General features: G+C 55.7%; 1 protein-coding gene across 3 annotated transcripts in view; it reads right to left on the bottom strand.

Annotated features, from left to right (window-relative positions):
- The window catches only part of GRID1 (glutamate ionotropic receptor delta type subunit 1), a 782,044-nt gene extending 755,878 nt beyond the window's left edge, over positions 1 to 26,166 (bottom strand). For 2 of the 3 annotated variants that reach the window (XM_055275485.2, XM_063638138.1), the window contains exons 1-2: positions 25,660 to 26,166; positions 23,307 to 23,462 (exon numbers count right to left, since the gene is read on the bottom strand). In XM_055275485.2, coding sequence (XP_055131460.1) covers positions 23,307 to 23,462; positions 25,660 to 25,738 — 235 coding nt within the window. In that variant the 5' untranslated portion in view covers positions 25,739 to 26,166. Of the gene's footprint in view, positions 1 to 23,306; positions 23,463 to 23,891; positions 24,507 to 25,659 lie in introns of those variants that run through there. The other variant, XM_055275486.2, reaches the window with a different exon arrangement.
- Between the last annotated feature and the right edge of the window lie 218 nt (positions 26,167 to 26,384).

Raw genomic sequence — 26,384 nt, 5'->3', positions numbered from 1 at the left:
GGGCACAGCGGACTCCGCGAGGGGGGGGCGGGGGGAAGGCAGGGGAGATGAGTCGCTGTTTCTCTACACCTTACAGAAGTCACAGGCTCTTGAAACTATCTGCATGAATAACTTTGATAAAACCAAAAACTAGAAGGGGAGGAGGGAAGAAGGAAAAAGGTGAGATGGCCCTGCCTGCTTAACTCCCCACGGCAGCCAGGGCCTACAAAGAGGGAGCAGAGCAACTGGATGAGGACTGGAGCGGGAAGCTGCCTGGAGGCGGTGGCACTGGACAAACACCTGGAGGGTGTCAAGGGAGGAAGAGAAAGGCCTTCACTCTGCCTCTCAGGAGCCTACTCCAGCTCAGGCCTCCTCCTAGCCAAGGACCACAGGCAGCCCCCAACCCCGTCCCCTTTGACGCTGGGCCTCTCTGTCCAGTCCCTACAGCAGACAGATCCAGGCCAGCTACTGCAATCCCCTGACTCTCAGAGGGAGCCCTGCCTTCCCCGACCCCACCTCGCCCTTCTGTCTTTACCTCCTCCTGGGCACTTGTCCTTTGGCCTCTGGCGTTTGCATATGCTGTGTATCCTCCCTCCTCCTTATTGTTCAGGTTTCATTTAAGAAACCCCCTGCTCCAGGGACTATCCCTGATCCCCCAGGTCCATCCTTTCAACTTAGTCCCCTAAAACACAAAAACAAAGGGAGCAGAGTGCTTCTAGAGATAGTAAGAAAATCCTACCACCGACACAGCTCTGGATGCCCCAGAGCCTGCACTGCCCACTGAACAGTCCCGGAGGATGGAGGAGAAGATGGGGCTGGGATGAGGTCCTGGTGGGACCCTGGGTGCTCACATGGGTGCCCTTCCCTCACACGTTTCCAGAAGGGCCTGCTCAGGGAAATGCTTAACCTTAACCAAGGACCTTAAAGGTGGCTTTTCGGCAGCCAGTGAGGGTGAGCATCCTCCCCCACAGGGCTCCCGGCTATGGCTTTCCCTCAGCCTGAGCACTCCCTCTCCTGCAGCTCCCAGAGGTAGGCCTTCCTCACCAGCTGTAAATAACAGACACACTGAGAGAACATGTCACAAAACCACGGCCACATTTCACAACACGTAGTCTCTTGCCATGAGCCTAGCATTTACATCTGCAGACTTGGTGCCTCGGGCAGTGGGGTAGACACACAGCCCTGCCCCTCTTCCCAGCCCTGTCTGCCCAGAGAGGGGCCCTGGGCTCAAAGGGCATGGGCCGAGTGGCTTCCAAATGGGGTTTCCAGGCTCAAGAGCTGTGCACCTACAGTTCTTAGACTGTACAGCCCCAATTTAGGGATCTGGCCTCAGGGACTTTCCAGGGAGCATCTTTGCCTTGGATTCTGTGCCAGAGTTTCCAAGCCCAGCCCAGGAATCGGGATTTTAGGGCACTAATTCTAGAAGTTCTATCATGAGATAGGGAGCGAGTCCTGAGCTTAAGGTTCTCATCTGGGAGCTTTTAAAGAAGAGTCACCCTGGGCCCCTTGTGACCCTGGGCCCCTCCAACTGAGGGGCTGGTGTGACCTTGTGGGCCTTATCCACCTCTGCTTACTGCCGAGTTTTTGCAGAGACTTCCCACACTGTTCAAGGACCCTCAGTCAATGGGGGCTCCAAACCAAGTGCCCCGTGTGTCCAGGAGCAGGGACGAGAGGGGAGTACTGAAATAGGCAGGTCACACAGCCCTCATGCTGCAGGCACTGCTGCATACAGCCAGTGTCAGAAACCAGAGAGGGCTGTAGCTCCCAAAGGCCACCAGCACTGCTGGGCCAGCCAGCAGGTCCAAGTCCCGGTCTCAGTGATGCCTCTACCCCAGGTCCAGAGAACCAAGAAGGAAGTGGGGTGGAAATCAAGATGAACCCCAGCTCCTTTCCCAGTATACACACACCCCACTGTATCCTCACCCAAGGTCTGTGAAGCCTCAGAAGTCTTTTGGGCAACTTGGCTGGCCTAACTGGGATAGCCCAACCCAGTTAAGGGGCTGGCTGGGCCCTGTTAGGTACCCAAGGGGGACTGAGACCCACAGGCTGGCCATGCCCCCAGGACAGAGTGGGGAGGGCAGGCCTGAGGGACATCCAAAGAACAGGAAGTTTGGCCCAGCCGGGCCCATCCTCCAGGAAGCCCTAGGGAGCCCACGCTGCTTCCCTGCCCAGGAGCAGCCTGAGTTGGGTAGCGATCTACCCCCTCCATGGCAGCATATCCCTCAGCATTGAGGGAGCCCCAGCAGTGGGCAAATCCTGTGCACTGTGAGCCCCGGCCCGGCAGCCCATTCCAGGGAAGGGCTGACCATTGAAAGGTCTTATTTGTCATAAATACAAACGTTTGTTCCTGTGAAAAGCACAGGCTCTTTAAAGATAAAGATCCTGGTGTTCCTTGCTGTATATGCCCAAGGCCAGGGCCAGTCCACAGTAGGCACTCAGGAAATAAATGAACAAATGAATGGACATTTCCTTTATACTATCCCCACTGAAGGATCAACAGAGGACTTTATGCAGCAGCCTTTCAGCCACGCGAATGTTCTCTCTGCTGATAGCACTCTCCATCACTTTTGCTCTTAAAACCTTGTTTTGGAGACGAGATGTTCAGAATTCCATCCAGGAATTAGGGTTGGGTTTTCTGCAGAGGGCTATTCACCTTCTTCTAACAGAACAGAACCTCTTAGTTCTCATCTTAAGCTACCTCACAGCTAATTTTCTGGATTTCTATATAAAAAATAAATCATTTAACAAAAAAATCTGTATCTACAGTGTATGGAACAAAAGAAGATTTCAAAGCCCATTAACTCACAGAGATGGTGTGTTACTGGGAGAATATGGGCTGTATAATTAAAACAATTTAAATCCGATTATAAGAAGACAGTGGGCTTTACTGCCTGCCACCATCTCACTAATGGAAAGAAAACCAATATCTTGAGTTTTCTAAAATTACTGTAAAATTATGAATTAGAACACGTATGTACCACCGCTCCACTGCTCTGTATTACTGATAAAATTAGATGAAATATTCCTTGCAGAGAACATAAGCCATTGTTGGCTCAGAGCTCTGCTGGGCATACACAGCATCTGGTGGCTGAGGGACCCAAGGTGGGAAAGTCAGCCAGTGTGAGAGGGTATCCTTTCTGGAGATCCCAGCCTTGAAGTTAATGAGGCGTGATTCCCCACACCTCCCTAGTGAACCATGGCACCCTGTGTCTAATGAGGGAGAATCGCTGTCATGCAGGGGGATGGACAGAATGACAGTCATGGCCCAGCTAGGGACCCCGCCTTGTCCAGCCGAAGTGTGTATTTCAGTCTGAACTTGGGGAGCATGTCCAGAGCTGTGATGAAGGAAATCAACAGTGAGAGCACCCCCACTAGCCAAGCACCTGCTGGGAGCTGGGGCGGGAAAGCACATGGCCATGCCTGGCCCTTGGCATTCCATCTCTGCATCATGAAGGGCCACCGTTCATTGGCTGGCCCTGGCTGCCCCTTGGCACCACCCAGGAAGCTCTTAGAGAATACCAGTGCCTGGGCTCTTGCCGGGCTTATGAAATCAGGCTCTCTGGGGTGGAGCCTGGGCATTGACACTTGTCTGAATTCCTGGGGCCTGGGTCTGCTGTGCCTACAGTGGCTGGCACTGGGTCAACCCTCAGAAGACGTGTAGGCAGGGAACAAATGGGCACCCACTGTATGCACACCATGTCTTCAGACTCTCAAAACAGTTCTTCAAGGTAGATGTGAGTATCCCCATCGTACAGATGAGGAAACTGAGGCTCAGATATGTAGAGGAACATGCACTGACTCGCACAGCCAATAAGAGGCAGAAGAGGGATTCGGCCCAGCCACAGCACTATCCAGTGTCAAAGATGATTCAGAGACTTCGCCCTATCCCACCTGCCTTCCCCCAGCCAAGACTGGCCCACATGTGCCCCACACTGGACCAGAAGCTAGGGGAGGAGCAGGGACCAGCAGGAGCCAGGTGCTGCCTCTGAGGCTGTAGTAGTCTAGCAATGCCACCAGGTGCTGGGGAGAAATGGGGCACAGCCCCTCCTACACCAGCCTCTTTTGGGGTCAAAGTACACTTGCAGGATATAATTTCCACACACCAGGAAAGCCCTGTCTTGACACCTGAATTTTACCATTAGGTCATTCTAAGAAGTCTGGCAGAATTCAGGTCTCTAGACAACTCTTGTGGCCCACGTCACATCCTCTCAGCCACCTCTCCACCTGTTGCTGTGGTGACTGGCTGCATACAGGCATCCCTGGGCAGCCCTCACCTCTGCTCAGGAGGGGGCTCTCTGCTGGCACCAGGCGGGAACTGCCCAGCCAAGCTGCTGCACAAACCTGGAATAGCTCGGAAGGGAGCAGCACCAGGTCCCTCCGACCAGTGAGGACTGGGCTGATGGATAAATGCTCCCACTTTCCCTGCCCAGATGGACAATCCAGATGCATTTTTTGTGGTTCCCTGGAGGGCCCCAGCAGGAACGAGCCCCAGTGGCCCATGGCAGTGACCAATCAGACTGGCCTTCCCTCCCGCCCTGATTCATACTTCCTCTTCCCTTGGCACATGTTCCAAAGTCCACTGCTGGTGCATGAGCCTTCATCTGAGATGTCAGATATGAAACATCTTCATCTTCATGTCTGCATGGAGGGGCCTCGGGCTGCAATATCTTATGAAATGCAGGTACCCTTGTCATAAGCCAGCACCATCTCAACAGTATGTAATAAAGTCACTCACAGTGGCGCAGCTTGGGTGGACAGGAACAAGGGCCCCTGGGGTGGAGAAGAGAGAGGCCTGGGGCTACCAGACCTACCACCAGGCCTTGGGTAAATTTGGGGCTCTGAGCCCTGCTCACCATCCAGGGAGAAGCCAGCTAGCCTAGAAGCCTGCTCCTCCTCTCCCCTCTCTATGGCGGACCAGGCATCTGTGGCCATGCGAGGCAGAAGCCAGGCTTAGGGATGGGCTTCAGCCATGTAGAAGTCCTGAAACCTCCAAGAATGGTATGCTCTGCACCTGGGATCCTCAGGGAGTGGCCCTGAGTCCAGAGCACAGATGCCTGCAGAGACAGGGGTTGGGGGAGTTGACTGGCCTGTGCAATTCTGCCATCCCCACAGGCCTTTCTCCTCACAGCTTAAGGGCCTAGATGGAGGCTCATGGCTCTGAGCCCCAGCGATGTCCCCTCCAGTGGCCCACATCCTAGATCCTTTGATGCTCAGGGGTTCAGTCCTGAGCCACTTCTGCCTGTACCAGAGGGAAGCCCTAAGGCCCCTGCAGACTTTGCCAGGATGTCAGCACCCTCCTCCGTCTATGCCCAGGGACCCTGGACAGCTCACCTCTGAGCGCTAGCTCCAGCTATGCCACCGCCTGGAGTGCCTGCCTCCCTTTCTTCACCTGACCAACCCCTGTTCCACACTTAAGACTCAGCTCAGAAGTCACTTCTTCCAGAAAGCTTCCCCTGGTTAACCCCAAGCCCAGGCTAGGTTAGGCACCACCCCTGCGCTCCCACACCCCTGGGCAGGCTTCATTCTCTTGTAGCATGCTTCACATTCTTAGGCCACTCGTCTGTCCTTGCCACACCCAGCTAGTGGCCATAGTATGCGGAATGTCCAGACCCGCTGCTGGGTGTGGCCTGCCAGGGCAACTCCAGCCCGTGGGCTCTGCCAGCTGGAAAACACCCTCTCCGCCCCAGCCCACCTTACACCCCTTAAGAAGGCTCACGTTTCTTCTTGGACCACCACCACCTGCTTTCTCCAGCTGAAGTTAATAATTTTAAAGTAATTAAGTCCAGCAAACCCTAACCGATTAAGTAGTGACTGGCGCTGGCCGGCAGAGCTGCTATAGCCTCGTCTCTGCCCAGGAGGGCAGCTGGGTGGGGCCTGGCCCCAGGTCCACCACCCCAGGGCCTGACCATCCTGTGGCAGAGATAAACCTCTCTGAGCAGCCAGCTGCCTAATGAGACTGTCAGGGGACTTCTTAATGAGATTAGGCAGGGCCCTAGCTCTGCCTCACAGTGCGAGGATTTCTATTCAATTAGTCGTTCAGAGCGGAGCAGGCGCTGCCCAGGAGGCAGGAGCCAGGCCCTTGCTGATAAGGCAGCCACCTCCCAGCAGCAGCCCAGCTTCCTGAAGTCCACAGCAGCCCCAGGCATTTGCCCCACTAGGCAGAAGGATAAACAGAGGCTGGCCAGGAGGATAGGGCAAGGCTGCTGGCCCAGGACTGCTCCTTGTCCCTTGGAATCTGGAGGGAGCTCTCAGGGTTCCCCACAAATGTGCCCATTGGGAGGAATAAAGCAGAGATTCCCCACCCACAATGTATGCATGGGGTAAGGAGAGGCCTCCTGGCTGGGGAAGACTGAAACCAGGAACAAGAGCACACATGGCAGCTACATAGTGAGGGCTATGTGTGAGAGGCCCAGGCCCCGGACCCTGCATGAACACCGAGCACAGGTGTCATCCTGCGGGCTGGCACATCCCTTACCCCAGAAAGCCTACCCTAACTGCCCAGCCCCCCCACCCCCCACCCTGCCCCACACACCCATGGACACACCACAGAGCTCAAAGCCTGGCCCTTCCCCTCCTTACTCTTCTGTCCCCAGAGAGGTTTCCAGCCAGCACTATTTGGGTCTCCTGGAGCTCGCCAGAACAACTGTCACCAGGTGTTGCCCTGAGGCTCCCAGTCCAATCCCCACTTAACGTGACAGGCCACATTCCAAGTGCCTGTGGCAGAGAAGCCCCCGGCTGGACACTGCTGCAGTCTCGGCATCCTTTCTCTTCCTCTCCAGGTGACCCCACCCCCATCTACCATGCCTCTTTCACTCTCAGTGCAGGGACTGGGCAGCCCCCACCAGCCTGACAATCAGGGTGTTCTACTCCTTAGGCACCAGGATTGATTCGGGGAGGAAGTGATTCAGCCCCATACCAGCCCAGTGAGCTGCAGTCCTGGGACTCCTATGAGACTCTTGTTAAATAATCCCCCTCTTCCAGGGGCAAGTGGCCAGGGGGCTGGGCTCATTAGACATCAGCCTGCAACAGACAGGAGGCTGCCCAGGAAGGAAACCACCCAGGAGAGAGCAGGGACAAGGGGTGTGGAGACAGAGGCAGTGTCCTGTGGATACCATTTGGGCCTTGGATCTAGCCATGCCTGAAGTGATGCAGCCTCTGGCCTTTTCTATTACATGGCCTAATAATGATCCGTTTTGCTTAGGCCCAAATGAGAGTTTCTGACACCAGCAAGATTAATATGACTAACATGGAGGGTGATTTCAGACCCACAGCAGGTTTACCTGGAGGCGATAGTCTCAGATGGTCCGCTTTAGCGTTCTGACAAACACACACATGGGCCACAATTTCACCACAGGCCATGAGAGGCAGAAACCCCTACGTGCCACGGGGTGCGAGGCTCGGCCACCTTCCCCGTGGTCCCAGTGGGGACCTTCCAGCACATCTAGACAGGATCCCCCAGGAAGGGGGTCTCTGGGAAGATGACCCCTGGACCACCTATCACTGGGATCTCAGTCCAACAGCAGGTGTGCACTGTGAGCTCTCTGGGACACACAAGTGTGCATGCGGTATGTGTGTGCAGGTCCTCATGTGTACTTGTCAGAGGTCCAGTCAGGCAGCCACTCAACAAACATTTGCTCCACCCCTGCATGTGCCTAGGCCGGTACAGGCCTGGGAGTCCCAAGATGAGGAGTTCATGGTGCTGGTGCTCACAGACTTCAAAGGCGCATGTAGAAGCCAGACACCAAAGACACAATGAATGGCATGGCAGCAATGAGGCAGCCCTGGCCCGGGCAGAGGAAGCAGAGTGGCCAGGAAAGGCCTCCTGAAGAGCGTACAGAACTGAGACTGGGATGAGACGGGGCTCTGCCGCACAGGGTGCATGGGTGGAGGCAACCAGGAGAGAGCAGACGGGATGCCAGGCCAGAGGCCAGACCACGAGGACTTGAATGCTGAGCACAGGTGTGACCCTGCAGGCCAGCAGCCACAGGGGCCTGGTGTCAGGAAGATGCCCTGGGGAGCTCTGAGGGGCAAGGCTGAGTGGGGGCCCATCTGCCATGTGCTGTGCCTGGGCTGGCACGCAAGAGCCCTGGCACGTCCATGCATGTAGCACGTCCATGTGACAGCGTCCCAGGGCAAGGCCAAGGCAGAGCCGCATGCATGCCCCTGCTGGCTGCACCTGACATCCAGGAGCTCCCAGGAGCACTGACCAGTGCCGATCAGTGCATGCTGAGACTCATCACAGACCTCGCTGTCTTGCCTTTAACAACGTTAATTTTCTTGGCAGGAGCTAAGCAGCCTAAAGCAGTGGACCCCATCCTGGCTGCACTCATGCAGGCTTCTCCCGAGAAAGCTTGAGCATGAACAACCACAGAGCTTCAAAGCCCTTCTAGCCCCTGCTCACCAGGAAGGGTCCAGCTCCTGCTTCCTCAGAGGCCAACGTGGTGGCAGCAGTGGCTGCTGGCTATGTCCTCACAGACAGGCAATGGTCAGCAGCTCCTGGAGTGCGGAGGGAGGCACTGGTGGGAGCCGGTGGGCAATACCTCCCTGCCAAGCTCACAGCTGTGAGGCTCGCTGCCCAGACCTGCAACAGCTTCTCCCCTTCCCGCCCAGGGACCCTTCCCCTGCCCTGGCCAGAAAGAGGCAGTGGCCAGGACCATGTCAGCCCCATTTCACCCATGGAGGCTGCTGGGGGAAGAGGGCCTCCTAAGCCCACCAGAAAATTCCCAGGTGGGAGAAGAGAAGAGAAACCCAGGTTCTGGTGCACAAGCTCACACCACCGGCACCAGGAGCCCGGGTGAGCTTCTATTTCTTCTGCACGACTTCTCCACTCACCCCCAACTACCCTCTCCCACCCACACAGGCACACCTCAGGCATACAGAGACATGGGGCCTCCAGAACTTTCCCACTCCAGCCAGTGAGTGTTGGAAACATCTCCAGCATGGTTCTCCCCTTTGCACATGGCCTTGGAAGCCCTCATATAAATAGCCATTACCAGGGATAGGCAGTGCCATTAGCTCCCATCTTTTCTTGCCAGAAAGATCTTCAGTGCAGAAGCTGACCAGGAGGGAAGGGCTGGCACAGGCAGACCCACAGGGGGCAGGACAGGGCTGCTATACATGCAGCTGTGCGACCCCAAGTGATCCTGAGAAAGAACATGGGACAAGGAGCAGCAGCATGCAGAGGTTACGGAGAGCAGAGGTCCCATGAGTCCCTCCATCCCATCGCCCATCCAAGGACTTTTACTGAACACCTCCAACCAGCCACATACCAGGCTTCGCTCTGGGGACTTGGCAGTAAACAAGATAGACACTTTTATGCCCTCACAAACCTGATGGCCCTCACAAATAAATTAATAACATCATTGGCAATGAGGAAGCCTGCAAAGAAGGAAAAGGTCATTTTGGTAGAGTAATAGGGGCCCTACTTGGAGCCAAGGGGAGCTTCTCTGAGGAGATAAGATCAGAGGCATAGCCAAAGGCCGAGAAGCGGCCCAGCATGCAAAAAGCCTTCCAGATAGTAGGAACAGCAGGTGCAAAGGCCCCAGGGTAGATGCATGCTTGGCTTGTTGAAGAGATGGGGAAAAGGCCAATGTGGCCAGAGCAGTGAGGTCAAGAGAAGTGGCGGCTGAGACACAGGTAAGATCAGCTTTTGTCGGGGTCCTTAGGGACTTGCGGCCCCGGCGAGGGATCTAGATTTGATTCTTAGTGCAATGGGGAGCCATTGAAGGGTTTCAGCAGGAGAGGGAGGTGGTTAGATTGATTTTTCAGATAACTCTGGCTGCTATATGGACAATGGCCTGGAAGGGAAGGCAGAGGCAGCGGGCCACAGGGAAGTGACCTCAAGTGTCCAGGCTGGGGCTGGGGAGATGGCACTGGAGGTGGAGAGAACCAGACAAAAGCCAGGCGCATAGTGGGAGGCCCAGCAGGTACAAGGAGAGCACCGGCTCGGCTGCCAGTCCTTCACATTCCCTAAGCAATCCCTGCTTCACTTTGCTTTCTGTGTCATTCCCTGTACTGCCCAGGATTGTCCTGAGACGATGCCCAGACAGCCCTGGGCAGTTTGTAATGTATTGGTAGACACCTCTGCCTTTTTTAAAATTGATGTATAGTAATTGTACATATTTATGGGGTACAGAGTGGTATTTCAATACATGCGTATACTGTGTAATGATCACATCAAGTAATTAGCATATCCATCACCTCAAACATTCATCATTTCTTTGTGTTGAGAACATCCAAATTCCTCTCTTCTAGTTGTTTGAAAATATACAATAAATTATTGTTAATTATAGTCACCCTGCAGTGCTCTAGACCACTAGAACTTATGCCTCCCAACCAGCTGTAACTTTGTATGCCCTAACCATCTTCTCCCTATCCTCCCTCCCCCTGCCCTCCCCAGGCTCTAGTAACCTGTATTCTACTCTCTACTTCTATGAGTTCAATGTGTTTAGCTCCCATATGAGTGAGAACATGCAGATGCCTCTGCTTTTGAACAGGCAATCACCAGGAGCCTGCAGTACGGCAGAGGCTACCAAGCTCACTGCATTCCTTTTCCCAGTGAGATTTCTGGGCCGGCTGCAAGCACCACTCAGGTGACTGTCCATGAGGCTTCTACAGTGAAAGGAGGATCAACTGAAATGGCTCCAGGACCCCGGCCGACTCCGGCATCCTGTGGCTCCATGAAACATGCACAAGACGGTGTATGTGGATAGAAAAAGTGTGCAGGACTGAGTCAGGTGCAGACACACACAGGCTAATGGGATTTCTGGGATTCTTGTAGCACACGTAGGAGCTGGTCTGTGACCCAGGGTCAAACCACAGGGCAGGCTGGGAAGGTGGGCTGAGGGATCAGTGGGTCCAGCCTGCTGGACATTTCTGAGGTCGATGAGGGCAGCACAGGCTCCCCTACAAGGTGGCTGGGGCTGGGAAAGACAGCCAGCCCTCTAGAAAGTAGGTGTGAGATTTGCAGAGCTCTGAGGACACTGGACTAAAGGAGTCAGTGTACAGTCCGCATTTGGAGTCAAATAGCCAGCTGCATGAGCATTGGCAGGGGTGTCTGATGCACCCCCTTTTCTCGGGAGAAGATCCCAGAGCCTGAGGATCAGAGGCTTACCCAGAGCCACAGCAGGCAGTGATTTGGGAAGCCAGTGTCCTCTTGGGCTTCATCAACATCAGCAGAGCATCCAGAACAAGCAGTGACCATCCCCATCCCTCTGCACTGGCCAGGTGACATCGTGAGGACAATAACTGTAGCTGCTCTTTACTGAGCACCTCCTTGGTGCCAGGCACATGCTAAGTCCTCTGTAGTCATTACTTCATTTGTTCCCAAAGACAGCCCATTAAGTGGGGGCACCAGTATCCCAAGTGTACAGGAAGGAACGCTGAGGCTCTGTGAGTTATGTCCCTTGTTTAGGTACACCATGGGCCCTGTGTGTTAAGAGGGGCAGTGACAAAAGGGGCCAGGCGCGGTGGCTCACGCCTGTAATCCCAGCACTTTAGGAGGCCGAGGCGAATGGATCACAAGGTGAGGAGTTCAAGACCAGCCTGACCAACATGGTGAAACCCCGTCTCTACTAAAAATACAGCTCAGCACAAAGACTGATCCGAGATGAGAGTCACCCATCCTCAGAGGTACATGGATCTTCAGCTCATGTGGTCCAAGGCCGGATTTGAGAAATTTAAGCACTGTAGCCCTAAGAAGGCAGGGCTGGCCCACGCTCCCTCAGGCAGTCGGCGCCTGGCCAGGTCTAGCCCCAGGCTAGGGTTTGCTCACAGCCCTTCCCCTCCTATCTTAGTCTGCTCTGGCTGCTAAAACAAAACACCATAGACAGGTGGATTACAACAGACAGTTCTGGAAGCTGAAAGTCCAAGATCAGGGTGCCAGCATGGTTGGTTCCTGGTGAGGGCTGTCTTCCTGGCTTGCAGATGGCTGCCTTCTTGCTGCATCCTCACACAGCAGAGAGACACAGCAAGCTCTCTGGTGTCTCTTCTTATAAGGCCACTAATCCCATCATGAGGGCCCCACCCTCATGACCCCATCCAAACCTAATTACCTCTCAAGGCCCTGCCTGCAATGCCATCACATTGGGGGTTAGGGCTTTGACATAATATTAGGGAAAACAAACATTCAGTCCATAACACTTCTAGACCTTCCCCCAGTCTGGCCTTGGCTTTGCATGGCCCCCTCAGCTCTGGACACAAGAACTCTGGCATCTGCTGACCTGTATAGCTGAGACCCCAAGAAGGCCACTCCCTGGAGTGGGCAGACAGACTGGCTCCCTCTCATCCCACTAGCATGATGCTGAGATGCCACAGGGGACATTGACAATGAAAAAGCACCTAAGGTGCTGTCCACAGCCTCCTCCTGACCTTGGCCAAGTTAAGTGACCACCACTGCAATGACCATCCCATTGGATGATCTCTGAGGGCCATGGGGTCAGGCTTACACATCTGAGGCCAGGAATGTGCCCCAGGAGGGAAAGGAAAATGTATTTATTGAGTGTGCACTACAAACTGCCCTTAGAGCTCAGGATACCACAGGGAACAAAAGCGACCGAGTCCCTCCCTCCCCACAGCCCACAACCTCCAGGAGACATCACCAACAAGTCAAAGGAAACACAAGGCAACGGGAGCACATGATCAGGCCAGTCTCCTGTGGGTGCTGGGATGCATCCTGAGGATGTCACCTCCCAACTGGGACCTCACGTGAGTCCAGGAGGAGTGTGAGGGGGCTAGCAGAGCTCCGAGCAGCAGCTGGAAGTCTTGGCTCCTTCTGCTAAACATGCCCAGGCAGCATGGGTGTCTGCAACAGTCTCCTTGTGTGTGCATGCGTGTGTGTACATACATACCTGCTCAGCACTGCCCACCACACCAGAGCCCCCAGAAGCCCTTTGGAGGGCTGAGCAGGGCACCTATGGCCATGTTCCTCCTGGAACAGGAGGAACCCATTCCAGCAGTGTGATGGCTCAGCCCTCCAAAGCCTTTATCAGGTGCACAGTAGATGCCCTGAGCTGAGGCTCAGGTCCCCGCGCAGAGCTGGGCCCCAGTAGCAAGCCTTGGGCCAGCTCCAGTTGGGGTTCTGTGATAAGGAGAGACCCACCCTCAGCTCTCCAGGCCCAGGCTGGCAAACTGCAGGACTTGGGGGCGGCCCACGGTGTTGTTTTAGTTACCAGAGCCCTGTGGGAGAGGTGAGTGAGGGCAGGTACCCTGGGAGCCTCCTGGGACAGAGGAGGACAGCATTGGATGTTACAGCCATGGCAGGGAAGCTGTCAGGAGCCTTAAAGCCCAGCCGAATCAAGGCCACCTCAGCATCTGACACTGGCCACTGGAGATGGGGCACTGTTGGGAGGGGGGCTCAGCCCAGAGCTCAGGTCAGGTCTCAGAGCTTTGAGCCCAGAGCACAGATCAGAGACCAGAGTGGGGCCACTCCATTGCTCACCACACCTCTGGGCACTCAGATGAAAAGGCAGAAGAAGGCCCATGGCCCCAGGCCAGGAGCGGAGCCATAGCAGGACCTCAAGTCTCCACCTTGGACTGAGAAGGAAGAGTGCCATGGGGGACAGAGAGCAAGGAGATGGCCTTCCAGGCCAGGCCAGGACCCAGTTTATAGGGGCACAGGCCACAGCAGAGCCAGACCATGGGTAGGCTGGGCCCAGAGCTCCAGGCAGCAAAGCCTGTGTCTCAGCCCTGACCTGGGGTTGCTAGCACCCAAACAGGACCCAGAGACCAAGAGGTGTCGTGTACCTTGGCAGAGTCCCAGGAGGATGCAAAACATGGTGGCCAGGACACAACAAGAACGAATGCCTGCTGAGCATACTATGTGCCGGCACCCACGCCCTCAACGCAAGAATGAGCCCCAAGGCGCCAAGCACCCCTCTCTCGGGAGCCATGGTGGACTGTTGCTCACCACAGCCTCCCTCCTGCTCTAGATCCACCACCACAAACCCAAGGCAGCCCCATTTCGCAGATGTCCAGACTGAGGGTCAGAGAGGGAAAGTGATCTATCTGTTCAAGACCACACAGCTAATCAGTCAGATTTGGGAACTGAACCCACACCTGCCTGACCCCTTTCCACCAAATAGAGCAAGGTAGGCCTGCCCTATGCCAGGTCCTGGGGAGGCAGGGGCAGGCCAGTGGGATTCTGGCCACTCCATGCACTCAGAGCAGACAAGGCCACAGCAAGATGGAAATACCATGCCGTGACAGGCCACAGGTTCCCAGAGTCCCAGCCTATACAGATGGCTCCGAGCAGCCTCCATATGAGCCATGTCGTCAACACTAACCTCCTTCCCTGCTCTCCTGAGACACGCAGAATGGCTGGGGCTCAACTCCAAGCCGCACATCTCCCCCGCCCTAAGTGGTGCCAAGGCTGTGGGAACCTGCTCACACTGCCTAGCCCAGAGCAGGAAGTGAGAGGAGGACAAGTCTCCACCACAGACCACTCAGGCTAGTAAGATCACAGCCACCTCCACCTCTTCACCTAGCCACTGCCCTGTGCTCACCCTGGACTGGGCTATTCTAGTGCATTTCCTCAACTGATCCTCTCAGCTGTCCTCTATTCCATTTTACAGTCAGGGAAACCGAGGTTGCCCATCCAGAGTCAGAAAGCAGAGCAGGGGTGGGAGCCCCAGTCTGTGTGAGACAGCCACCACACTCCCGCCCCTTCAGCTCCTGGACACCCCACAGATGCTCCAGTGGAGGCATGGGGAAGGGCCAGGCTGAGCACAGTGGGGGACGGGGGTGGGCCAGGTGGAGATGCAGTCTCAGAGCCTGGCTGCCTCACCTAGGGTCTGTCAAGGGACGAGTGTGAGGGAAAACTGGAAAGATGGGGCCATCAGGGCCACATGTCCCACACCTGGGTGGAGGAGGAGGGGCAGCCTGGGCTCAGGACCACCCTAGGCCCCCAGCTAACACCCCCCACCTCACCCACTGGTAACCCACACTGCCCACAGCTTGGACCTAGAAACAGAAGGGGCATCTCATACCCTCCGGACCACCCTGCCCACACCTCAGGCCCAGAAAGGGGAACTCTGGGTTCTCCTTTCTTCAACCGTGGCCATCTGCCAGGAAACTGGCTGTTTACAGGCTGGGAGGAACAGCTTAGAGAGTCTAGCTGAGTTGTTGGACACAGACCCAGCTGCCTTCCTGGGCCCAATGCCTGTCAGAGAGGGCAGCACCCCAGAGAAAGGGGCTGTCACAGGCCAGCAATGGCAGAGAGATGCATGGTCTCTGCCCCAGCCCACTGCCATTAGCAGGAGAGGGCTGCCACTTCGTGGGGCAGCAGGGACAAGGCGTGGGAGTCTATATGAGGGACAGGGCCACAGGGTTGAAGCCGTGGAAAGTGCAGACTTGCCAAAGTCCAGCTACGGGGACAGGGGGTGGTCATGGGTACTGGTCCTGTCGGTGGCTGGGCCGAGAACCCAATCTTTACCTCATGACTAGCTCAATGGTCCTGAAAGCTGGGCTTGTCCAGACGCTAGTTTACAGAGCACAAGATTGGCAGACGTGGAGAAAAGCAGAGGTGCAACCCCAGTCTGGACTGGGGACCCAGGCTTTCTTGACTTCCCAGCACATGGAAGGGCTGCCCAGAGGTCTGCAGAGGAGGGACAAGTCACAGAGTACACAGTGGGGAATCAATGGGAGCCACAGATCCTGCCCAACCAGCATCCCATACCTAAAATTGTTTTTTGCTATTATTTTAATGAATCGCCAAGGAAATAGGAGGGCTGTTTAGACATGAATGGGAAAGCGGCACTTCTGTTGCTCACCAGTTGTTTCCAGTTCTCTCTGCTTCCAGGCACATAGTAGGGCTATGCTTCCTGGATCCTTTGTGACTGGCTGTGGCCACATGGCTAGTTGCGGCCAACGAGTGATAAGCAGAAGTGATGTGAGCACATCCAGGCTGAGCCCCCCCAGAGCTCTCTTTCCCTCTGGCACAGCAACTGGCAACAACCAAGTGAAGTGACCATGAAGGGCCAAGCTCCCCACTGACCAGCAATGGACACACAGCAGGAGCAGGAAATACTGTGTCATGCAAGCTGCTGGGAGGTTTGGATTGTTTGTTACTGCAGCATAACTTAGTCTCCCCTGACTCATACAACAGGAAACACAGAACAAAACCAAAGGGTGGAGACCCACAGGCACGGCCATGGGTAACCAAATGTAAAAAGAATCACATCCAGAAATGGAATGGGTTAGAAATGATCTGGGAAGAGGCAGGGCAGATGGGATGCTCTGAGTTGTTAGGCGACAGCATTTCCTGGGCAGTAGAAGGCTCAGTGAAGAGGGAAGACAGCTGCTGTGAGGACAAAGCTAGAGGATTTCAACCTGGCAGCTACAAGAATTGGGAAAGAGAGTCTGTCTGCCATTACAAGAGATGACTGTGAGTGCTGAGGGACAGCCTTAGCTGGCCCCCAAGAGAAACCTGGAGAAATGGCCAGAGCAGGAAAATTGTCAAAGTACTCATGTCCTAGACCTAGAAACAGAAGGGGCCACCTCATCCCCTCCAGTCCACCCTGCCCACACCTCAGGTCCAGAAGGGGGAGCTCTGGGTTCTTCTTTCTCAACCATGGCCATTGGCCAGGAAACTGGCTGTTTCCGGGCTGGGAGGAAGGGCTCAGAGAGCCTAGCTGAGATGTTGGACACAGACCCAGCTGCCTTCCTGGGCCCAATGCCTGTCAGAGAGGGCAGCATCCCAGAGGAAGGGGCTGTCACAGGCCAGCCCAGGATGAGGAACAGCAGCAGCTCAGAGGCAGTATGACCCGTGGCCTCTCCCACACACCTGGCATGAAGTGTCCATCTGCTCACTGCCAGTTAAGTCCAACCTCCCAATCTAGAGGGCTGAGCCATGGCAATAAGGAATGAAGGGAGCCTCTTGAACCCAAAATTTGAGGAAGTGGGTGGTGCTGGAGTGTAGTCTATAAAATGAGAAAGTGTGTGTGTCCTCGTGCATATGTGCATGAGTGTGTGCTCTTGAGTACAGGTGGATGTGTGTGTGCCTGAGTATGTGCATGCATGTGTGTGTGTTGCACATGCGTATGTGTGCACCTGCATGGGAGTGACTCCAGAATGAAGGAGAACCCTGATGCCTGTGAGTTCAGCACCCTGACACCATGAGTTCAGCACGGGCTTGTGGGGAATCCAGAGAGGGGACCCAATGCCTAACTCCAGACTATCAATGCTTGCAGCCTCATCCACAGCTGTTATCACTGGCAGTAGCCCTTGAGGGGACCAGGAACAGCAGCTATCTGTGGGACCCCAGGCAGCAAAGCAAGACTGACTTCAACGAGGGCCCTCCCTTGGGCTGTAGGTAGGCATGGGCCTAGATGGTGAGGTTCTGAAGAACAACCTGCCCAGGCAGAAAAGAGGCCCTGGGTCCAAGCGGCAGCACCAACTTACAGTCTGACTATTCAAACAGCAGTTTCCTCCAGGAACTTCCTTATGCACAAGCAGCAGCCAAGCCCAGGAAAAGAAGCCGACATGTCATTGGAGAACACAGGCAAGTCTGTGGAGGCTCCACAGACTTACAGTGTGATGCTTCCAGGGTGAGCTTTGTAGAAACAGAAAGGAAACATAGCCATCCATCCCAAGTGACTGTAGCAGGCCCAGCGAAGACAAAAGGATGCCCCCCAGTAAGCAAGAGTGCCGTCAAGCATGCAGAAGATTATCAGGGTGGAAGGAAAGTGGAGGTGGACAATGCAAATTGGGCACAGACAGGTGTGCCAACGTGGTAGCAGAATAATGGCCCTCAAAGATGTCTACATCCTAATCCCCAGATCTGTGAATACGTTAGGCTACATGGCACAGGTTGCAGACAGCATTAAGCTTGCAAACCAGCTATCCTTAAAATAGGGAGGGCCGGGCGCGGTGGCTCACGCCTGTAATCCCAACACTTTGGGAGGCCAAGGCGGGCGGATCACGAGGTCAGGAGATCGAGACCATCCTGGCTAACACAATGAAACCCCGTCTCTACTAAAAATACAAAAAATTAGCCAGGCATGGTGGTGGACGCTTGTAGTCCCAGCTACTCAGGAGGCTGAGGCAGGAGAATAGCGTGAATCCGGGAGGCAGAGCTTGCAGTGAGCCGAGATCACACCACTGCACTCCAGCCTGGGCGACAGAGGAGACTCCGTCTCAAAAATAAATAAATAAATAATAGGGAGATTATCTGGGATTATCCAGATGGGCCCAATATAACCACAAAGTCCTTGAAAGAGGGAGCCAAGTGGAAAAGGGGGGTAGAAGAGTCAGAGAAGGAGATGTGATGACAGAAGCCAGGTCAGCATGAGAGGATGTGAGAAGGCCTTGACCCGCCATTGCTGGTCTTGAAAATGGAGGAAAGGGCCAGGGGCTGAGGAACCCAGCAGTCTTTGGAAGCTGGAGAAGGCCAGGAAACAATTCTCTCCTCCAGCCTCCAGACAGACCCAGATTTTAGCCCAGTGAGACCCATGTTAGGCTTCTGACCTGCAGAACTGCAAGAGAATAAGTGTGTGTTGATCTAACCAACTAAATTTGGGGTAAAATTTGTTTCAGCACCACAAGAAAACTAACACAGCTGAGAGGATGGGAATAAGGGGTCTATAGGCATCTTTAGGAAGACACGGACATCACACTCAGAGAGCCTCTGACGGTGTCTGGTGAGGCTGCCAGCAGGACTGCAAGAGCGTGGCCTTGATGGGACCTACAATTCTCTATAATTCTGAATGGAAGCCAAGGAAGATGCTGGAAGCCATCAGAGCTAGGGATGGGGAGCCTCTAGCAGAATGTCTAGATACCAGTGTAGCCAGTGAGGGGCAGGGTGACCACCTAGGAGGTAACGGATATAAACTGAGCAAGGCCTCCAGATGGGCACTAACAAGCTCTCTGTGTTTCATTTTTATTTTATTTCATTGTTTCATTCTGTGAACCACAAGCTATTCTTGGTAATTTTTATGTCTTCCTAGAATCCTTTTATGCTTATGATAACTAAAAGGAATATTGCTTCACTTGCATGCATTCCTTTTTTCTGCCTCTTTCCTAAACTGTTATCCTTCCATGATGCGACAGGTATATCTACAGCATATCCAATAACTCACGTCTTTTACTCACAGTAAAAAGTAATGCTGGGAAATGAGAAGACTCGTGCTCAGCCAGTTTTTTATATAAATTATATGCATTTATATAACCTCCTACTTGAGCAAGCACTTTACAACAATCTGAAATTTTTTTTTATTTAACAAATTAGGATCTCTTTTAGTATCTAGAAGACAAATTTTCACACTATTTGTTAATATGGACTTTGCCAGCTAAATCTAAGAGGCAACATTTTAGAGATTTAAATGTCCTTTCTGTGTTATTTGCTAACTTTCAATCCTTATCAAATGGATATTTTATTGTGTGATCCATTCTTTTCCATAAATTGACCAAATATCCTAAAAGGCAGTGCTTGTAAGGAGCTTGTTAAAAGTCATCCTGAAGAAATTGTAAGTATAAATCTTAGGACCAACATATCCAGGCCGAGTTTCTTGTCTTGTTCAGGAATATTTGATTCTGCATATCTCAGCATAAATAGTTCCCTTTTTTAAAAAAAAGTTTTGAATATTGAGAAATGTATGCAGTTACTAAAAGTAATGTTTACAAATAGGTCATAGTGATTTCAGAAAAGGCCAATGATGTTAAATGGGAAAAAAAAAACAGGATATAAAACTGAACAGAATGGGAGGTCTCAAAATTTATAAAATACAGTGGTGGGGGGAAGACTAGAAGGAAATAACACTAGTGCAATTCAGAGCGATTTTGTTCTGCCTCTTGACGCTTTCCTGTACCTTCCACATTTTATATAATAAGCACACATTGCCCTTTTTCTTTTTTATATTTTTATATTAATACATGCTCATTGCAGCAATGTATTTCTTTTATAATCAGGGAAAAAAGTAAGAGCTAAAAATGAAAAGGTCAGTTTAGGTCCTCTCTCAAGGAATTCACTAGCTTAAAAAAATGATGTAGCTGAAAATATCAACGGCCTCAAGAGAAGCTGAGATGGATTCACAGTTGGGTCAAGGAATGGAAAGGGAATTACTGTTTACAGAACACCCACCGCAGGCCTTATGTAGATGATTTACACATGTCTCATCTCATTTAATCCTCACAATCCCATGAGGCAAATCCTATGATTACTCTCTTTGAACAGATCTGGAAACAGAAGCTCAGAGCAGGGCTCCAGGGTCACACGGCGAGTGAAGACAAGCAAGATGGAAACTGAAATGCTTTAGGCTCCACCAAGCTCTTATCACTGCATGGCACTGCCTCTCAGAACAAAATAGCGACAGCACCACTCCACTGAGAGGTCACTGTGGGCTTGTCCAGTCAATGATGGAGATCAAGCCCCCATCTGCCTTTGCTGTCCATCCCTGACCACTCCCCTACTAAAAGTCTTTTTCTTTCCTACTCAACCTGTATCAACAGCCCATGTCCTGCTGCAATGGATGTCCAGGCCCAGCAGTGAGATATAAGGCATTCATCAAGCAGGGATCAAGCCCAGTGATGGAAAAGCACCCCACAGAGTACATCCAAGGAAGAACATCCAGAGAGCTGAGCACCTGCAGCAGAGCCCCAGGCAAGGGAAAAGGAGGCTGCTGAGCACTGCTCTGCTCCTCCCAGAGGCATTCCAGGGCAGGCTCCTCCCATCCCATGTAGGCATCCAAGGGCTATGCAAGGTCACAAGATAACAATGGATTTCAGTCCACCAGACTCATAAAATGAAAGTACATGCCAGCTTTCACCAGCACAAACTCTCTGGGCAGCAGGCAGCCCACCAACAATACCTGGCCAGTGTCTCTCTCCCTAGACAACTGTCAACCAAGAATCTAACTCCCTAGTTCCAGACATGCAGAAACACTCACTCTCACACCCCACAGAGACCATGTCAGTCTGCCATCCTTGGAGCCTGACACATTTTTCCAGTTATACAAACAGAGAACCCAAGACCCAGAAAAGGCCCCTGGGTGGAACCTTTGTCCCCAGGACAAAGTTGCTTTGGGGCGCTTACAGGTTGAATCACCCATAGCTATGTTTTGTTTGGCTTGTACTGTGTTATTTACATTGTTTTATTAGTTGGCAATAGCTTTAAATCAAAATTTACATTAAGGTCCAGATTTGGGGCTCCTCTTAAAAAAAAATCAGCACATCTACAACAGTAGGATTTTCACGCCCAATGGCAAAATCTGTTAAAGCTGTGTGACAGCTTCTCCTTTTAATGGAGATGACCTCTTCAGACCCTGTACTCCAGGTGCCACAGGAACCAGCTGCCCAGTTCATCCTTGTGTGTTACCTGCATGAGGTGGCAACCTTGTGCAAGAGCATCATGTTTAGTCCCCGGGGAACTGCTGATGGGAGTGGACGGGCATCATTCAGGGGCAAAATGAATCAGCTTGGATACTCAACACTGCAGAGGGGAGTCAACAGAGGCATGTCACCAGACATGGAACAAAGGCAGGGTCCCCACCACACTGTGAGCTCCTGGGTCCAGGAAATATGTGCTTCCAAACTGTGGCTTCAGCTCCCAAGCACAAAGAATGAATATCAACAGAGATGGGGTTTGTGGAGCCAGTGTCAAGGGAACAGGTGGCACTGTGAAAGTTGTAGCTTATCACCCCAGGTCCCCCCCCATTTAGGGTTCCTTCCGCTAAGAAGGCCCTGCCCTCCCCTGGCTAGAGCCCACCCCAAGCACCTGCAAGGAGCTGTGATAAGGGCACACTGAAAAGAAGTCCAGAGGCAGGGGGCGTCTGGAGACAGAGACTGCTGGTGGGACATGACCAGACACCAAAGAAGGGCAGGAATTCCTCTTCCCTGTACCTCAACAGACATCTGACAATGGATATCTGTCACAGCTGGAAGCAGCAGCTCCCATAATAGGCAGTGTTAGCCTCATCCCCCCTAAAAGAAAACACTTAGGGCTCCCTGTTTGTAAAACCACCTCAAGAAATCCTTGGACCTTCAGTCCCCAGAAGTAGTCCCCGGTCCCTGCCCCCAGAGCTGGCCCCTTTCCTTCCTCTGCTGCACCCAAGATTAGGAGACCCCCAGAATTCCTCCTTCCAACACAACGATCTCCCCAACACCAGCTCTGACCCCCCAGACCCAGGCCAGAGCCATCATCGAGGCATCCTGTCCTTGCAGGCACCGGGTAGACTAGCAACCCATGTGTACCAAAGCATCAGGAGGACTCTGGGCTCAACGGGCTTGAGGAGAAAGCACCGGCCAGGAGCTCTTAGCCAGCCCACCTCCCACTACACCCACTGCCCCCTCTACACTTCTCTACCAGTTCCTCCAGCAAGGAATCCCTGCATCCTGCGCCACTAACTTGCCTCATCACTGACGGGCGCTGGCCCCAGAGTCCCCATGGTTGTGGGGAGCAAGGCAGAGGGAAAGAGAAGGGACTTAAGCTGGGTAAGTGTCAGAGGCGGAGCCTTAGGCCTTAACCAGGAATCTGGAGGCTTGGAGAAGGAACCGGGGTTCCCGAGCTGAAAGGTTGAAGAAGAGGGACTAGCAGAGAGGAGGGAAAACAGAGGGGGTTGCTGTCGCGAACGCCCTCGCCTCGCACCTGTGGCGCCTGCCGCGGGGCCCAACCGGAGGCAGTGGCTGTGGACATGGGCAGCCCCGGCACAGGCTACGATTTCCCCGCAGCCGGACCGGCCCAGCTCCGCTCCTTTCCTGGGCGAACAGCGCCCACCTCCGGCCCAGGCGGCGGCGCCTCTGCCCGCGGCGCGGACAGCCAGAGAGAAACCGGCTCCTCCAAACCTGGTGGAGGAGTGCGGCAGAGAAGCGCCGGGCTAAGGCTCTGGGGGCCGCGGGGCGCGAAACGCCGCGCCTACCAGGTTATGCTCGGGAGAAGGAGACAGGTCGGGCTCCAGTCGCTGGGCGCTCCTCACCTCGAAGCGAGGAAAACACCGGCCCACTGAGATCAGGGGAAGTGCGCCCGACACAGGTACCCGGCACGCAGACACGCCCACCCCCAAACACCGAGAAACAAAGACGGCCCCTAGCCGCGCACGCCTGCGCAGCCCGTGCTGGGCGCACACCCGCGCCCACACAGCCCGAAAGGCGCCACGCAACCCGCAAGAAGCCCAGCTCCCCGCGCTCGCAGGCTCTCCGTGCCGGCCCGCAGCGCAGAGCAGTCCCGGCGCCGCTGCCTAGGTGGGCCGGGGAAGGCGCGCCACCGCGCGTGGCACCGCGGCTGCCCAGGAACAGAGGGGGCCCCGCGCAGCCCAGCTCGTCCCAACCCCGCTGGTGCCCACTGCTGCGACGCCTCGCAGGCCGTGTCTCAGTGGGCCCTGGGCACAGCGGTCACTCACCTTCCTGCACAGCCTGGAACGGGTTGTTGGCCTCGATGACCTTGATGGAGTAGGTGATCTTCTCGCTCTGCAGGATGTCATCGTTGAGGCTCAGGTCGGATACCGCCAACTGGAACACCCTGTCGTCCTTGGCCGCGTTCTCCTCAAAGATGGCACCTGGAGGAGAAGAGGGATCAAGACCGGACCTGGACAAGAACCCTCTCCCCGCTTCCCTTGGCCCGAGGGTCAAGGCACTCGCAGACCGATGATTGCCAGGTGGTGGGAAGTCTGAGCTGGAATTTCAGCTTGACGGGGTAGATTAAGGCTCTCCCATCTCCACCCGCACAGGAATATGTTCCCCTCCCCCCACCAGCCCTCAGCGCACACGTGCACACAGTTGACCTGAGTTACACATGCACATCCCACAGGCTGCCACCAGGTCACACACGTGTATCACAACCAAGGCACCACATGTCCTAGCCATGCCCCACACAAGGGACTAAGCCAAGCTGGGGTGGCCCCAGGCAGCACCCAAATGCCTTGACATAGTTCCATAAATCCCATCCCAGGAGCCAGGAAGTTCCCCGGGAGGGTAGTGTCCCCCACCCAAATCCCAGGACAGAATGATGGGTCCTTTCTCCATGCACGTCCCCTGCTGAGTGGAGCTGAACGAAGCAGGTCTACAGTTGGCTTTCCTGCGCAGAGGGGTCTTCCTTAGGCAGGGGCTTCGGATGGCCTGCAGCTTGGATGACTGTGACGCTGCCCTGCCTGGCGCCCTGAGCTCAGCCTCCTACTCTCCATCCTTCCCCACTCCCATTTCCTGTATGTCTGTCGAGGGGAGTGGGGGAAGGGGACTGTGTCCTAGGCGCCTCCACGTTCAGATCTAGCGGAGCCGGGGGGTCCCAGAAGGAGCTGCTCTTGAAGGGCTTTCTAGAACCGCGGACAGCTCCTCCAGGGCGCCCTCCGGCTGGCGCTTTGTGCGCCTAGCACAGCTTCGGCGGACCCTGCGCTTCCAGCCGAAATCAGTCCGACCAGCCTGAGCCTAGTCCTGCAACCTGGACAGCTCTGGAGTCAGCCACCCACATCCCGCCTCACCAAGCCCCGAGGGTCCCTGAGGTCCCGGAGCTAGGCCCAGTGATCCCTCGAGCTGGGGGCTGCGTAGGAGGAGGGAGGCCCGAATTCCTCACTACACCCGGAGCCGGCACCGCAATGCTGACCGCGAGACCCGCACCCCTCCAGGGCGGGAAGCAGGTTTGGTCACGGGCCCCTGAGGGGAATCGTAGTTCTCCGAGCCCAGGCCTAGTCCTCACCACCCCACTCCACCACCACCCCTCCCCGCCTATCCTGTCCTCCTCGCCTTCAACACCTCCCAACCCCCAGTTTCCCTGTGCTCGCTGGTCTTTCCCAACTTCCGGAAAGACGACTGCGGAGGGACTCCCCCAAAGCGACCGCTGTCAGCCCCCCAACTCGGCCCAACTTCCAGAGATTCCTCCCGTGTTGCTCCCAACTCCCACCCACTCCCCCTCGGCGCGCCCCCTCCTCCTCTGCGCTCTCATCTTCTCTCCCGGTTCTCTCTCTCTAACCATCTTTTCCCGCTCAGCATCCCCCTACCCCCTGCTGCCCACGCTTCTTCCCTCGGCTCCCACCACCCAGACCGTCTGGGCCCCCAAGACTTGGACCACGCAAAACTCTGGGACTGTCCAGGATGGGGCTGCAGTCGCCACACCAGATACACACGCACTCACACATACACCGAAGGCTACACAGACACACACCGGAGAAGCAGGCAGACACTGTGTCCACTCTAACAGGCTGACAGACAGTCGTGCACGCACCAACACACGCTCAGATGGCCCCACACACCCCAACACCCTCTCACAGTAACACCGACACCGTGCCAGGCGCACACAGCGACACACGCTGACAACACGCACCCACACACATTCACACACGGTTCCGGTCCGGCCTCTTTGATCTTGCCCTGCCAACTTGGCGAGCCCCCCGCCGTGCCTCCCCCTGCCCCCCGCTGCTCTGAGCTGCGCAGAAGGGCCCTCCCGACCCGCCGACGGCCCCGCTAAGGGCGCGGGTCTCGACGCGCGTCCATCCCGGTGTTCCCCGAAGCGTCGGCCCTAAGTGTCGGCAGAGGCCGCGGGGCCCCGCGCGGAGATCGGAGCTCCAGGGAGCGGCAAGCAGCCCGCGGGAGCGCGGCGCGGCCCGTGCACAGCTCCTCCGCCGGGCGGCGCGGCGCGGCCCTTCGGGGAAGCACCGCCCGCCGAGCCCCTCGGCCCAGTGAAACGCCAAGTTTGGACGCCGCGCACCCCCTGCCCCGTTGGGGCCCCCGCCCAGCCTCGGCCCGGCCGCCAGCCGCGCTCACCGATGTGGATGATGGAGTCGGCCCGCACCGACACGCACTGGCATATCCAGGGGAGAAGCCACAGCGTCAGCGCTTCCATGTCCCCCGGGCGCGCGGCTCATCCGCCCGGGCCCGGGGCGAGGCCGAGGGCAGCGCGAAGCGGGGAGGCGCTGGTCCCGGTGCAGTCCCGGGCCGCTCCCCGGGAGAGCCGAGCCCGCCCGTGCGTCTTCCCCCGCGCGCCCGCCCCTGCGCCCTGCGCCCGCCCCAGCCCAGCCCAGCCCAGCCCAACGCGGTCGGGCTCCCGCTCCGGCTCCGGTGGCGGCTGCGGCGGTGCTGGCAGCTTGAGCCCAGGCCGGCGCGGCGGGGGCGGCCCGCGGCGGTGGCAGCGGCGCTTCCCGCGGCTAGAGCGGCTTCGGGGGAGGTTGAGGCGGTGGCGGCGGCGGCCGGGCCGGCGTGGCGGCTCTGGGCTGGCTGTGTGTCTGAGCCCCGGCGAGGAGCGAACTGCGGAGGACGCCCCCTCCCCTCCCCCTCCCCCTCGGCTCCGCTCCCCCTCCCCTCCCTGCCCGCCTCCCTCCCCTCCGCCCTCCTCTCTACCACGTGACTGCGGCGCCTCAGCCTCGCCGCGCGGCGCTCTCCCGCTCTCGGCTCGGAGGGGGCGCCGGGTGCTCCACGCTCCCGGCCCGGGGGACGCTCGGAGACCGGCACAGCGGCGGGGACCGGCCTGGGCTGCGGCGCGCCGAGCCCTG

The sequence above is a fragment of the Symphalangus syndactylus genome, chromosome 4 (assembly GCF_028878055.3).
Source record: "Symphalangus syndactylus isolate Jambi chromosome 4, NHGRI_mSymSyn1-v2.1_pri, whole genome shotgun sequence".
NCBI classification, from domain to species: Eukaryota; Metazoa; Chordata; class Mammalia; order Primates; family Hylobatidae; genus Symphalangus; species Symphalangus syndactylus.
Note: the sequence above shows the minus strand (reverse complement) of the source record. Positions and strands in the feature narration are given on the sequence as shown.